This window comes from Cervus elaphus, chromosome 31 (genome assembly GCF_910594005.1).
Source record: "Cervus elaphus chromosome 31, mCerEla1.1, whole genome shotgun sequence".
In the NCBI taxonomy this organism is placed as follows: Eukaryota; Metazoa; Chordata; class Mammalia; order Artiodactyla; family Cervidae; genus Cervus; species Cervus elaphus.
The window spans coordinates 25562920-25575853 of record NC_057845.1 but is presented as its reverse complement, the minus strand read 5'-3'; the positions used below and the strand labels follow the sequence as shown (position 1 = coordinate 25575853).

The window sequence follows — 12934 nt, the reverse complement described above, 5'->3', positions numbered from 1 at the left end:
AAGTCATGTGTGAAAATAATACACCAAAATATAAGAGTGTTTGGTGGTACAACTAACGCTGTCTTTTTCTTGTCTAATTATTCAATGGTCATCTAACAATTTTCTATATATACGGCATTCTTACCTTCCTCTCGGCAAGTCTGCATCATCCTTTTTCCACCGCACAGTTGGCTGAGGATCGCCCTGGACCTGACAACGGAACTCTACAGCTTCTTCCTCCAGCACCACTTGGTTAATTGGCCTTCTGAGAAATGTGGGTCGTTCTTAGGGAAAAAAAAAAGTAAAATGAAATGAATGTTGTCCATATTTTAAGTGCATTATGAAAAAAGCATAAAAAACATGTGGTTTACTTTTGGCACATAAGTACCTAATTTTATAGCTCAACTGTCTTGATAAGGCTTCATGGAACCGATTAACTTAACTGTATAAAATGAAATATTCTGGAACACAGAAATAGCTACGGTTTGTATATAAATCCATACTATTGGTTGGAAAATAAAATTGATTCTTCTGTGAATTTCTGAGCTAAATCATGTGGGTCTTGTCATAAAAATCTGAACATTGAATCCCACAGAAGAAAAAAAAGAAAAGAGATGAAGAAGATTATTTTCATCTATTACAATGACTCAGAGTAGGAAAATTGAAAGTTGAAACCAGTGGAAATATTAAAAAGGAAACAAATATTAATATTCCATCAACAATGCTAGAGAAAACAAGAGTTGTGTTCTCAACATAAGCATATATTTCCTAGATTTTTTTACTAAGGTTATCCATTTGATAAGGACCTAATACTTCCATGGGCTTCCCTGGTGGCTCAGAGGGTAAAGCGTTGCCTGCAATGCAGGAGACCTGGGTTCGATCCCTGGGTCGGGAAGATCCCCTGGAAGAAGGAAACGGCAACCCACTCCAGTATTCTTGCCTAAAGAATCTCATGGTTGGAGGAGCCTGTACCTACCTACCTACCAGGCTACAGTCCATGGGGTCGCAGCGTTGGACATGACTAAGTTTATTTACTCACACTTCACACTTACAAACACTTAACACTTCCATGAATGTTTTCATTTCATATGCGGAAAACTGTCTACTTGATTTTTTTGTATGTCTGAAAAAAAGTCTGTCAAACTAATTTTTCTTAAATAAAAAAACAATATCATTAGTAATTAATGTAAACTATTTACTGTCATACATAATTTTCTAAGGCTACTTCTAATTTTTCTCCTACGTGTTCCAGATATTTGCCCATTTTAAAAACATACTATATGTTTGCTTATTTCTCTAATATTCTGCTTTAGTGTTTCTGTTCTTTATTCTTTTGCTGTTAATCTGTACCTAGCACTGTTAATTTGGATTCTAGCACTCATCTAAATAAAGCATGGAAAAAAATAAATCCCTATCTATAAGAATCTCACTACTGAAGAGAAGTATAAAACAAAATGTAGATTTATGTATCTATAAATACTTCAATTTTTTGTCTAGTTTCCTTTTTTTTAATAATAACCTGATACAGAGAAAATTACCATTTAATTTTTTATTAGTCCTGGTCTCTCAATCATAGGCAAGTACAGTACTGCTACTTATTGAAGTAGAAAAAGAGGTCAAGTAAAAGAAAAATGAAATCCATAGGGAGTGGACACAGTTTATCTGACCATATGGCCATATTTAGTCTCTTGGAACTTTAGTTTCAAACCCAATTTAAAAATGTGAATACAGTGGCACAAAAACTGAAACATATTCAGCAAGAAATCTTAAAGAAAAATACAACACATCAAATAACATAAGTTGAGTATAAACTGGATGTATATGATTTTATTGACTAAATTGAGACCCATATTTATAAAACAAATGTGTAAACTACGAAAGGATATTTTACTGCAATAAAGTCAACCATCTTTGGTATTCCAAAGGAAGATAACTTCATCTCGCCACAGTGAAGAAGACAGTAGTGATCAATTTCTTTAAACACAGACCTGCGCATACTCAAGTATTTGTATACCGGGGTCCCAAAATCCCAAGACATAAAACAAGGCTCATGGGACTTTATCATGAAGAACTTTTAAATGCAGGATTTAGAAATAATCCAAAACACTTGTGGAAAAGTTTGCTTCAAAGGATTTTAGGTGCTCAGAATCAATTAGCTGTAAGCGTGCCCCCCTGACAACAGAAGAAATCTGCAAGTTGGATAGAATTAATTAGTGTTATCCTTAGACTACTGATCACTATGTGCACCAGTCAAGTATTTTAGTTCTGGCAGAGTTAACATTGACTCTTGTTTTTGGCAGTATATAATAGGCAATAGGATCAGTATCTTCTGGTGAAAGTAGAATATTAATAGAAAAAAAAATGAGTTGGCATAGAAAGTAGGATTGATTTTTTTCCTTCACTATCACTTAGCGATAGTCAGTCAGTTCATTCAAAAGCTGTAATAACCCAATATTAAAGAGACCATAGCAAAAATCAACAAAGCTAAAAGCTGGTTTTTTGAAAAAATAAACAAAATTGACAAACCATTAACAAGACTCATTAAGAAACAAAGAGAGAAGAACCAAATTAACAAAATTAGAAATGAAAATGGAGAGATCACAACAGACAACACGGAAATACAAAGGATCATAAGAGACTACTACCAGCAGCTCTATGCCAATAAAATGGACAACTTGGATGAAATGGACAAATTCTTAGAAAAGTATAACTTTCCAAAACTGAACCAGGAAGAAATAGAAGATCTTAACAGACCCATCACAGGCAAGGAAATCGAAACTGTAATCAAAAATCTTCCAGCAAACAAAAGCCCAGGACCAGATGGCTTCACAGCTGAATTCTACCAAAAATTTAGAGAAGAGCTAACACCTACCTTACTCAAACTCTTCCAGAAAATTGCAGAAGAAGGTAAACTTCCAAACTCATTCTATGAGGCCACCATCACCCTAATTCCAAAACCTGACAAAGATGCCACAAAAAAAGAAAACTACAGGCCAATATCACTGATGAACATAGATGCAAAAATCCTTAACAAAATTCTAGCAAACAGAATCCAACAACATATTAAAAAAATCATACACCACGACCAAGTGGGCTTTATCCCAGGAATGCAAGGATTCTTCAATATCCGCAAATCAATCAATGTAATACACCACATTAACAAATTGAAAGATAAAAACCATATGATTATCTCAATAGATGCAGAGAAAGCCTTTGACAAAATTCAACACTCATTTATGATTAAAACTCTCCAAAAAGCAGGAATAGAAGGAACATACCTCAACATAATAAAAGCTATATATGACAAACCCACGGCAAGCATCACCCTCAATGGTGAAAAATTGAAAGCATTTCCCCTGAAATCCGGAACAAGACAAGGGTGCCCACTCTCACCACTACTGTTCAACATAGTGTTGGAAGTTCTGGCCACAGCAATCAGAGCAGAAAAAGAAGTAAAAGGAATCCAGATAGGAAAAGAAGAAGTGAAACTCTCACTGTTTGCAGATGACATGATCCTCTATATAGAAAACCCTAAAGACTCTACCAGAAAATTACTAGAACTAATCAATGAATATAGTAAAGTTGCAGGATATAAAATTAACACACAGAAATCCCTTGCATTCCTATATACTAACAATGAAAAAACAGAAAGAGAAATTAAGGAAACAATACCATTCACCATTGCAACAAAAAGAATAAAATACTTAGGAGTATATCTACCTAAAGAAACAAAAGACCTATACATAGAAAACTATAAAACACTGATGAAAGAAATCAAAGAGGACACAAACAGATGGAGAAACATACCGTGTTCATGGATTGGAAGAATCAATATTGTCAAAATGGCTATTCTACCCAAAGCAATCTATAGATTCAATGCAATCCCTATCAAGCTACCAACGGTATTTTTCACAGAACTAGACCAAAGAATTTCACAATTTGTATGGAAATACAAAAAACCTCGAATAGCCAAAGTAATCTTGAAAAAGAAGAATGGAACTGGAGGAATCAACCTGCCTGACTTCAGACTCTACTACAAAGCCACAGTCATCAAGACAGTGTGGTACTGGCACAAAGACAGAAATATAGACCAATGGAACAGAATAGAAAGCCCAGAGATAAATCCACGAACCTATGGACACCTTATCTTTGACAAAGGAGGCAAGGATATACAATGGAAAAAAGACAACCTCTTTAACAAGTGGTGCTGGGAAAACTGGTCAACCACTTGCAAAAGAATGAAACTAGAACACTTTCTAACACCATACACAAAAATAAACTCAAAATGGATTAAAGATCTAAATGTAAGACCAGAAACTATAAAACTCCTAGAGGAGAACATAGGCAAAACACTCTCCGACATAAATCACAGCAAGATCCTCTATGACCCACCTCCCAGAATATTGGAAATAAAAGAAAAACTAAACAAATGGGATCTAATGAAACTTAAAAGCTTTTGCACTACAAAAGAAACTATAAGTAAGGTGAAAAGACAGCCGTCAGATTGGGAGAAAATAATAGCAAATGAAGAAACAGACAAAGGATTAATCTCAAAAATATACAAGCAACTCCTGCAGCTCAATTCCAGAAAAATAAATGACCCAATCAAAAAATGGGCCAGAGAACTAAACAGACATTTCTCCAAAGAAGACATACAGATGGCTAACAAACACATGAAAAGGTGCTCAACATCACTCATTATTAGAGAAATGCAAATCAAAACCACAATGAGGTACCATTACACACCAGCCAGGATGGCTGCTATCCAAAAGTCTACAAGCAATAAATGCTGGAGAGGCTGTGGAGAAAAGGGAACCCTCTTACACTGTTGGTGGGAATGCAAACTAGTACAGCCACTATGGAAAACAGTGTGGAGATTCCTTAAAAAACTGGAAATAGAACTGCCATATGACCCAGGAATACCACTTCTGGGCATACACACTGAGGAAACCAGATCTGAAAGAGACACGTGCACCCCAATGTTCATCGCAGCACTGTTTATAATAGCCAGGACATGGAAGCAACCTAGATGCCCATCAGCAGATGAATGGATAAGGAAGCTGTGGTACATATACACCATGGAATTTTACTCAGCCGTCAAAAAGAATTCATTTGAACCAGTCCTAATGAGATGGATGAAACTGGAGCCCCTTATACAGAGTGAAGTAAGCCAGAAAGATAAAGAACATTACAGCATACTAACACATATATATGGAATTTAGAAAGATGGTAACGATCACCCTATATGCAAAACAGAAAAAGAGACACAGAAATACAGAACAGACTTTTGAACTCTGTGGGAGAAGGTGAGGGTGGGATGTTTCAAAAGAACAGCATGTATACTATCTATGGTGAAACAGATCACCAGCCCAGGTGGGATGCACGAGACAAATGCTCCAGCCTGGTGCACTGGGAAGACCCAGAGGAATCGGGTGGAGAGGGAGATGGGAGGGGGGATCGGGATGGGGAATAAGTATAAATCTATGGCTGATTCATATCAATGTATGACAAAACCCACTGAAATGTTGTGAAGCAATTAGCCTCCAACTAATAAAAAAATTAAAAAAAAAAAAAAAGAGAGCCAGACTACTGTAGATATCACTGATGATTGAGAAATCATCAGTCAGAGTTTCCTTCTGGCTCCCTCCGATTTTAAAGTGGGAAATGTCCTAAAATTTGGCTAATGGATGAGCAAACCAAGAGAAGTCTTTCCTTCAATTCACTCCTTCATTTAGTATGTGTTAATGCAACTTCCCCTATGCCAGACTTTAGTGTGGTAGCTGGTGAAGAGTCAGTAGCTTGGTTTCGCCAGAAAAGTGGAGAGAGATGAAGTTAGTTAGTAAATGGCAAGACTGTGACAGGCCTTGTATGCCATGTCAAAGAATGTGAGTTCTGCACTTAAGGCAATAGAGAGATGTTGAAATATTTTAAATAAGGAAGCATCATTTCTAATAACCATATGAAAAGGATCATGTTAAGCAGATCTGTGGGAGATGAATTAGAAGAGAATACAAAACAGTGAAGGTCAAAATATTTACTGTAATAAATTATTTCAGTTTAGAACTGACACAGTGGTTCAAGGGATGTGGAAAAGGCACAGAATGAAGAGATACCAGAAATGGATGATCAATCAGATGTGGAAGGAAAAGTCTAGGAAGATTCTCATATATCCATTTAGCACAATGGAACACAATGGCAGGTAAGGTATGGATCCATGAATGTTTAGATCTTTTCATCTCAGAAATGGTGAGATGTGAAGAAAGATTTGAAAGATGAGGAAAAAATGGACCCCTTAACACATAAGCCATTGTTAGCCTTCTGTTGCTTGAAATCAGATGCATTCTTAATTAATATGGTAAACATATTGCTATTTATAGAGAGGAGAAAATAAATATGCTCACATCTATAGACACAGAAAACCTGTTGGATTAAAAATTCTAAATAAAGAAGGAATCATAAGAAACTTCTCATGCATGATGAAGACATTTTATCAGAAACTAAATGCAAAAGTTACTTTTTTAAAGTAAAATACTAAAGTCATGCCTACTATAATTTGGGGACAAAAAGGACACACTGACTTACTGATCAAAAAGAAAAAGAAGGAAAGTGTGAGTTTTAGAGAAGAACCAAAATACTCATTACTTGCAGACACTCCACAATACACATAACACAGAACAGTAACTTTGATCACAGATAACTGTGACAAAAGATAAGAACAACAGAAAATCATGGCAGCAATGCTGGCAGTATTGCAAATTTGGGGATTTTAGGATAAACTTTGGCAAATTCACACATTGAAATACTAATGCTATCTATTTATCTACCTCTCTAACATGGAAAATTTTCATGGCATGATGCTGAATACAAAATAAATTTCATAAGAGTATATAGATAAGTTCCATTAAAATACACATGGATATTTTCAACAAAGTTTTTGTATGCTTCCATTAACATGCTACCAGTCATTAAATTGAAACATGTGAGCATAATTAATTCAAAGAACAAACTTTATATTAGACTTGTCACAAAAATAAACTTGTTTCTTTGTTCAGGGTATACTACCAAGGTCCTTGAGTACTTTTTTGGTTATCATACTTGTTGAAAGTCCCACTGTTTTGTATGGAGACACATAGAAGCACATGATTTATAATTTCAAGAAGGAAGAAAGATATGGGATTTCCTGCTGATGAACTCAGAAGAGGTGGCGAACTTTGCAATGAACTTAATTCTTTTCCATCTCAAGTAGAGTTTAGTTGCCTAGCAACTAGATAACCACAGAACAGCATATGGCATAGAATTTTTGGAAGTCGAACATTATTTGTAGTGGAAAATGCAATTCAATTCATTAAAAAAAGAAAGGGACAAGACAAAGAATCTGCAATCAGTTCAGTTCAGTTCAGTCACTCAGTCATGTCTGACTCTCTGCAACCCCATGGACTGAGGCACACCAGGTTTCCCTGTCCATCACCAACTCCCAGAGCTTGTTCAAACTCGTGTCCATTGAGTCAGTGATGCCATCCAACCATCTCATCCTCTGTCGTCCCCTTCTCCTCCTGCCTTCAATCTTTCCCAGCCTCAGGGTCTTTTCTAATGAGTCAGTTCTTCTCATCAGGTGGCCAATGTATTGGAGTTTCAGCTTCAGCGTCAGTCCTTGCAATGAACACCCAGGACTGATCTCCTTTAGGATGGACTGGCTGGATCTCCTTGCAGTCCAAGGGACTCTCAAGAGTCTTCTCCAACACCACAGTTCAAAAGCATCAATTCTTCAGCACTCAGCTTTCTTTATAGTCCAACTCTCACATCCATGCATGACTACTAGAAAAACAGTATCTTTGACTATATGGACCTTTGTCAGCAAAGTAATGTCTCTGCTTTTTAATATGCTATATAGGTTTGTCAGAGCTTTTCTTTCAAGGAGCAAGTGTCTTTTAATTTCATTGTCAGCAGTCACCATCTGCAGTGATTTTGGAGCCCCCCAAAATAAAGTCTGTCGCTGTTTCCATTGTTTCGCCATCTATTTTCCATGGAGTCATGTGACCAGATGTCATAATCTTAGTTTTCTGAATGTTGAGTTTTAAGGCAACTTTTTCACTCTATTCTTTCACTTCCATCAAGAGGCTCTTTAGTTCCTCTTCACTTTCTGCCATAAGCGTGGTGTCACCTGCATATCTGAGGTTATTGATATTTCTCCCGGTAATCTTGATTCCAGCTTGTACTTCATCCAGCCCAGCATTTTGCATGATATATTCTGCACAAAAGTTAAATAAGCAGGGTGACAATATACAGCCTTGATGCACTCCTTTCCCTATTTGGAACCAGTCTGTTGTTCCATGTACAGTTCTAACTATAGCTTCTTGACCTGCATACAGATTTCTCAGGAGGCAGGTAAGGTGATCCAGTATTACCATGTCTTTAAGAATTTTCCAGAGTTTGTTGTGATCCACACAGTCAAAGGCTTTGGCTTAGTCAATATAGCAGAGGTAGATGTTTTTCTGGTACTCTCTTGCTTTTTCCATGATCCAACAGATGTTGGCAATTTGATCTCTGGCTCCTCTATCTTTTCTAAATCCAGCTTGAACATCTGGAAGTTCTTGGTTCACATACTGTTGAAGCCTGGCTTGGAGAATTTTGAGCATTACTTTGCTAGAGTGTGAGATGAATGCAATTGTGTGGTAGTTTGAACATTCTTTGGCATTGCCTTTCTTTGGGACTGGAATGAAAACTAACCTTTTCCAGTCCTGTGGCCACTGCTGAGTTTTCCAAATTTGCTGGTATATTGAGTACAGCACTTAAATAGCACCACCTTTTAGGACTTGAAATAGCTCAGCTGGAATTTCATTACCTCCACTAGTTTTGTTTGTGGTGATGCTTCCTAAGGCCCATCTAACTTCAGACTCCAGGATGTCTGGCTCTAGGTGAGTGATCACACCTTCGTGGTTATCTAGGTCATTAAGATATTGTTTTGTATGGTTCTTCTATGTATTCCTGCCACCTTTTCTAAATATCTTCTGCTTCTGTTAGGTCCATACTGTTTCTGTCCTTTATTGTGCCCATTAACACAAAGAATAACCCAGAAGGATGTCATCTGCATATACATGGCACATTAGAAAGGGTTTATACCTGAGTATATTGAGGGTGTGCCTTACAACATAGTAACATCGAAATTTACCAATTTGGCGGTATTTGGTCACCACTTTAAAAAAATTGTTCTCAGAATTTCCATAGTACCTTTTGTGACAATTATCTCTAAACTGTGTTATTTGTTGTATCAATTGTTTTCTGCTCTTTATACTAAGTTCAGTTTTATTTTGTAATTTTAACTGCTTACAAAGGATAGCATGTTAAAAATTGTAGTTTTGCCTACAATTTATTTAAATGGTAAGAACTGTTTTCAGTTTCCTTAACTAAGCTTTATTTCCAGAAAACTTAAGACTCAAACACAAATATTAAAGACTAAAGAAGTTGTACAGGTAGAAATGTATTTTAAATGCTTTGCCTTTGTTAGTGCTACTGTTACCATACGCCAAACACAAAGTCACACCTCTTTCAGACACACATTACAAAAACTACAAAGGAATTATCTTGGAGTTTTGTGTCAAAATCATTTGCAAATAAGTGTATTTAGAAGGATTTGAAAGCAAAATGATAAGAGAAACATCAGGTTGATAACTGACCACATTCAATACTAATTAATACCCCATGAAATTTGTATTCCATGAAGATCTGAACAACTAATATATATATACATGAAAAATCTTGAACTACTGTCTAACAAGCAAACCTAATTTAACACATGTCAAAATAAGATCAATGATTTTTCCATATTATCACCTTATGTCCGATCACATATTGAAACATAGGGGGAGAAATCTCAAGGGCTATTTGCTGACTGCTTATCAATTAGATTACAGTCCCTCTGAATGGCTTGATTCCTAATTATACAGCCATAGAGTGATCAGAGAAAATGTCTTTGCCAATGCAATTAACTTTTTTTTATATGAGATTAACTGGATTTGATTCACCTGCATAACTTGCTTACAACATTAACCTCTCTTGAGACAGCAGTATTGTTTGGCAGTGTGGTACTACGTAAAGTACAGGTCTCAAGTAGTTAGGTCAATTTAGTAACAAACTGGCATTGTGGAAAAATCCAACTTTGTATGCAACTGTAATAAAATCAAACGCCAAGTCTCCTTGTAGTTATGTCAATAATATTCAGAAAGCAAAGGTTCAGTTTAACCCCCAAATCATAAATCTGAAATGTGGTTGCATAATATATCTTAAGTTTCTTACTTACATGCTACATTGAAGGAAATTAAGTGCCCAGAGAACAAATTTCTCTTTTCAACTGTATTCAGTCAGTTTGAATAGGACTATAAAATTGGTAAAGGCTGTGCCGTGACAGCTATTACTAGGACAACCCTAACAATTTAAAAATAAGCTTTGTTTGACATTATGAAAGTAGCATTATGACAATAATTAGATAGGCAGGGTCCTTGAAGTTCTCTAAGACTAAAGCTATGTCGTAAAAGCACATGAGACCTAACCACTGCTTGTAAACCTTATCTCAACTTCAGCTAACCCAAGGGGATCCACCACCCAGTCATGTCCATTAAACCGGGAAGTCAGAAGGCTAGTCCTAGTATGTCTCCTGGGATTTAAATAGGTATGTATGAGGGGCCAGGGTTATGACAGCCATTGAATGTGAATTACTGTGCCCTTCCAAAACAGACTGGATGATAACGATCAGTCTGCCTGACTGTGATTAAATAAATCCTGGCTGCACTAATTTCTTTTCTTGCCAAGAATTTTCTTTGTCTGAGAGAAACCATCCTGTGAAGCAAAAACTAACGTAGGTAAATGTTCTCAGAGGGAAAAAATAAATGCCTTTCTCACCATGTTTTAGAGGGAAACTTTCATGTTATTGCTGATACAAGAGTTATGCTCGCAGCCGGGACTTGCCTATTTATTTTTCTACTCTATTTAAACACTTAGAGCTGGCACATAGTAGGTGTTCAAGAGATATTTGTTAAATAAGTGAACAAATAAATATTTTGTTGTTTTAAGGTTTGCAAGTTAATATTATTTTAAAAACTAGATTTTATCTTTAACAGTTATATTGATTTCAATAACACCTTATGTTTTGAATTCTTAAATGAGGACATGCATTATCAATAAAACATAGATATATTCTAAGGTACATTATGAGAAAATTTTATTTAGAAAAGATTATTAAAATCCTGAAATGCATGAGAAGTTAAAAATCCATGAAATAAGAACAAGATGCTATAAATAAGAAATAATTCAGAAAAAGAGCTAGGAGATTTACCATCTAATTAATGAATTTATGCTTGACAGAAAAATAGAACAGAAAAAAATGAACAGTGTATTTCATTGAGTTGTTTGAATATAGCATTTTTAGATAAGATGCTCACTAACTGTGTAACTAGTAAGAGAAAAAAGTGCCAAACCAAGGCATGATATTGAAACATTTCAGAACCATGGGATAAAGAGAAGGTACTGAGTAAAGTTGAAAGAAAAAGAAAAGAAAATGATCACATAGGAATCAAAAGTACAGTAGATTCTCAACAGTAACAGTGAAAAAAAAACGACACTTAAATGACAACTTCAATATTCTAAGCAAAAATATTTTTTAAAACTGGAATTCTATAACCAGCCAAAGTATCCACTGTTTTGGATAGAATAGAGACAGTTTGGTTTGGAACATGCTGTAGGCTCCAGTCAAGGAGAAATCTGGCAAAAAACACTGCTCTGAATACAAGAGTTAACTAAGAAAAAAATACAAATACAGGATACAAGAAACAGGGAATCCAGCAGCAGAGGAAAAGGGAGATGAATGTCAGAATGAAGTTTCCGGGATAGATCTAAATAGCATCCATCCTGGTTGGACTGAACAGAAAGTCTAAGGCCTCCAGAAAGGGTGTAGCAAGAGTGGACTTAACAGCTAAACAGAATTTAGAGAAATTTAAATCTCTTGTTTCAGATTTCAAGAAGAATTCATGACAGGTATAGGTAAACACAAGTAAAAGGAAAAACGGACTTATTATAAACACATTATTGATAGGGGAGATTTTTGCAGAAACTACCTTCTCTGGCATTAATATGTCTATGGTCAATAATGTGTTAATTGAAAGAAGACCAAGTATAAGGCCAGAAAAGTAATGCTACTATAATAGCATAACACTTAGCTCACAGTCCATATTTACAATATTATAACTTAAATTATTGGTATTAATATAATCAATGTTTCTGAAGTCAATACACTGAAAGGACAAAAAGAGGGTGAGTGCTGGTGAGAAATTGGGGAACAAAGTCATAAGAAGTCAAAATAATGTATAAAATTGTAGAATAAGCACAAAGAAATATGAGAGCATCCCAGAAGAAAAAGCAAAACAGGCTTATAGAAATGTTCAAAGATGAGAACTGTGTGTGTGTCTATATGAGGATATGTGTGTTGGGAGGAGGGGGCAAGATATGTTTGCATGTCATTGTAAGTTTTGTAATATTTCTAATGTCTATTAGAAATATAGCATATAAAATCATTTTTATGTATTACTTTTTTAAACGTTTAAAAATCTTTGGGAAAATTTTCTTATTTTTTGGGGTTTTTTTTTTTGACAGTTAAATTCTGCAGAATGGATATCTCAAGTTTACCCATAATTGGAAATTTAATTATATACTTCAACTCTATTTTTTTTTTTTGTCTTCAGCAGCTCTAGAAGTTAATTAACATATGTAAATTGCTAGGAAGTGTTTCTTATGAAGACATCATGGTTTCCCAGGTGGTTCAGTGGTAAATCTGCCTGCCAAGCAGGAGATGCAGGTTCAATTCCTGGGTTGGGAAGGTCCCCTAGAGAAGGAACTGGGAATCTACTCCAGTATTCTTGCCTGGGAAACTCCACGGAAAAAGGAGCGTGGAGGTCTATGGTCCATG

At 35.7% G+C, this 12934-nt stretch overlaps 1 protein-coding gene across 6 annotated transcripts in view; it reads right to left on the bottom strand.

Moving 5' to 3' along the window:
• ROBO2 (roundabout guidance receptor 2) overlaps positions 1-12934 on the bottom strand; it is a 647901-nt gene that overhangs the window by 169417 nt on the left and 465550 nt on the right. For all 6 annotated transcript variants that reach the window (XM_043893217.1, XM_043893216.1, XM_043893218.1 and 3 more), the window contains exon 5: positions 125-263. In XM_043893217.1, coding sequence (XP_043749152.1) covers positions 125-263 — 139 coding nt within the window. The remainder of the gene's footprint in view (positions 1-124; positions 264-12934) is intronic.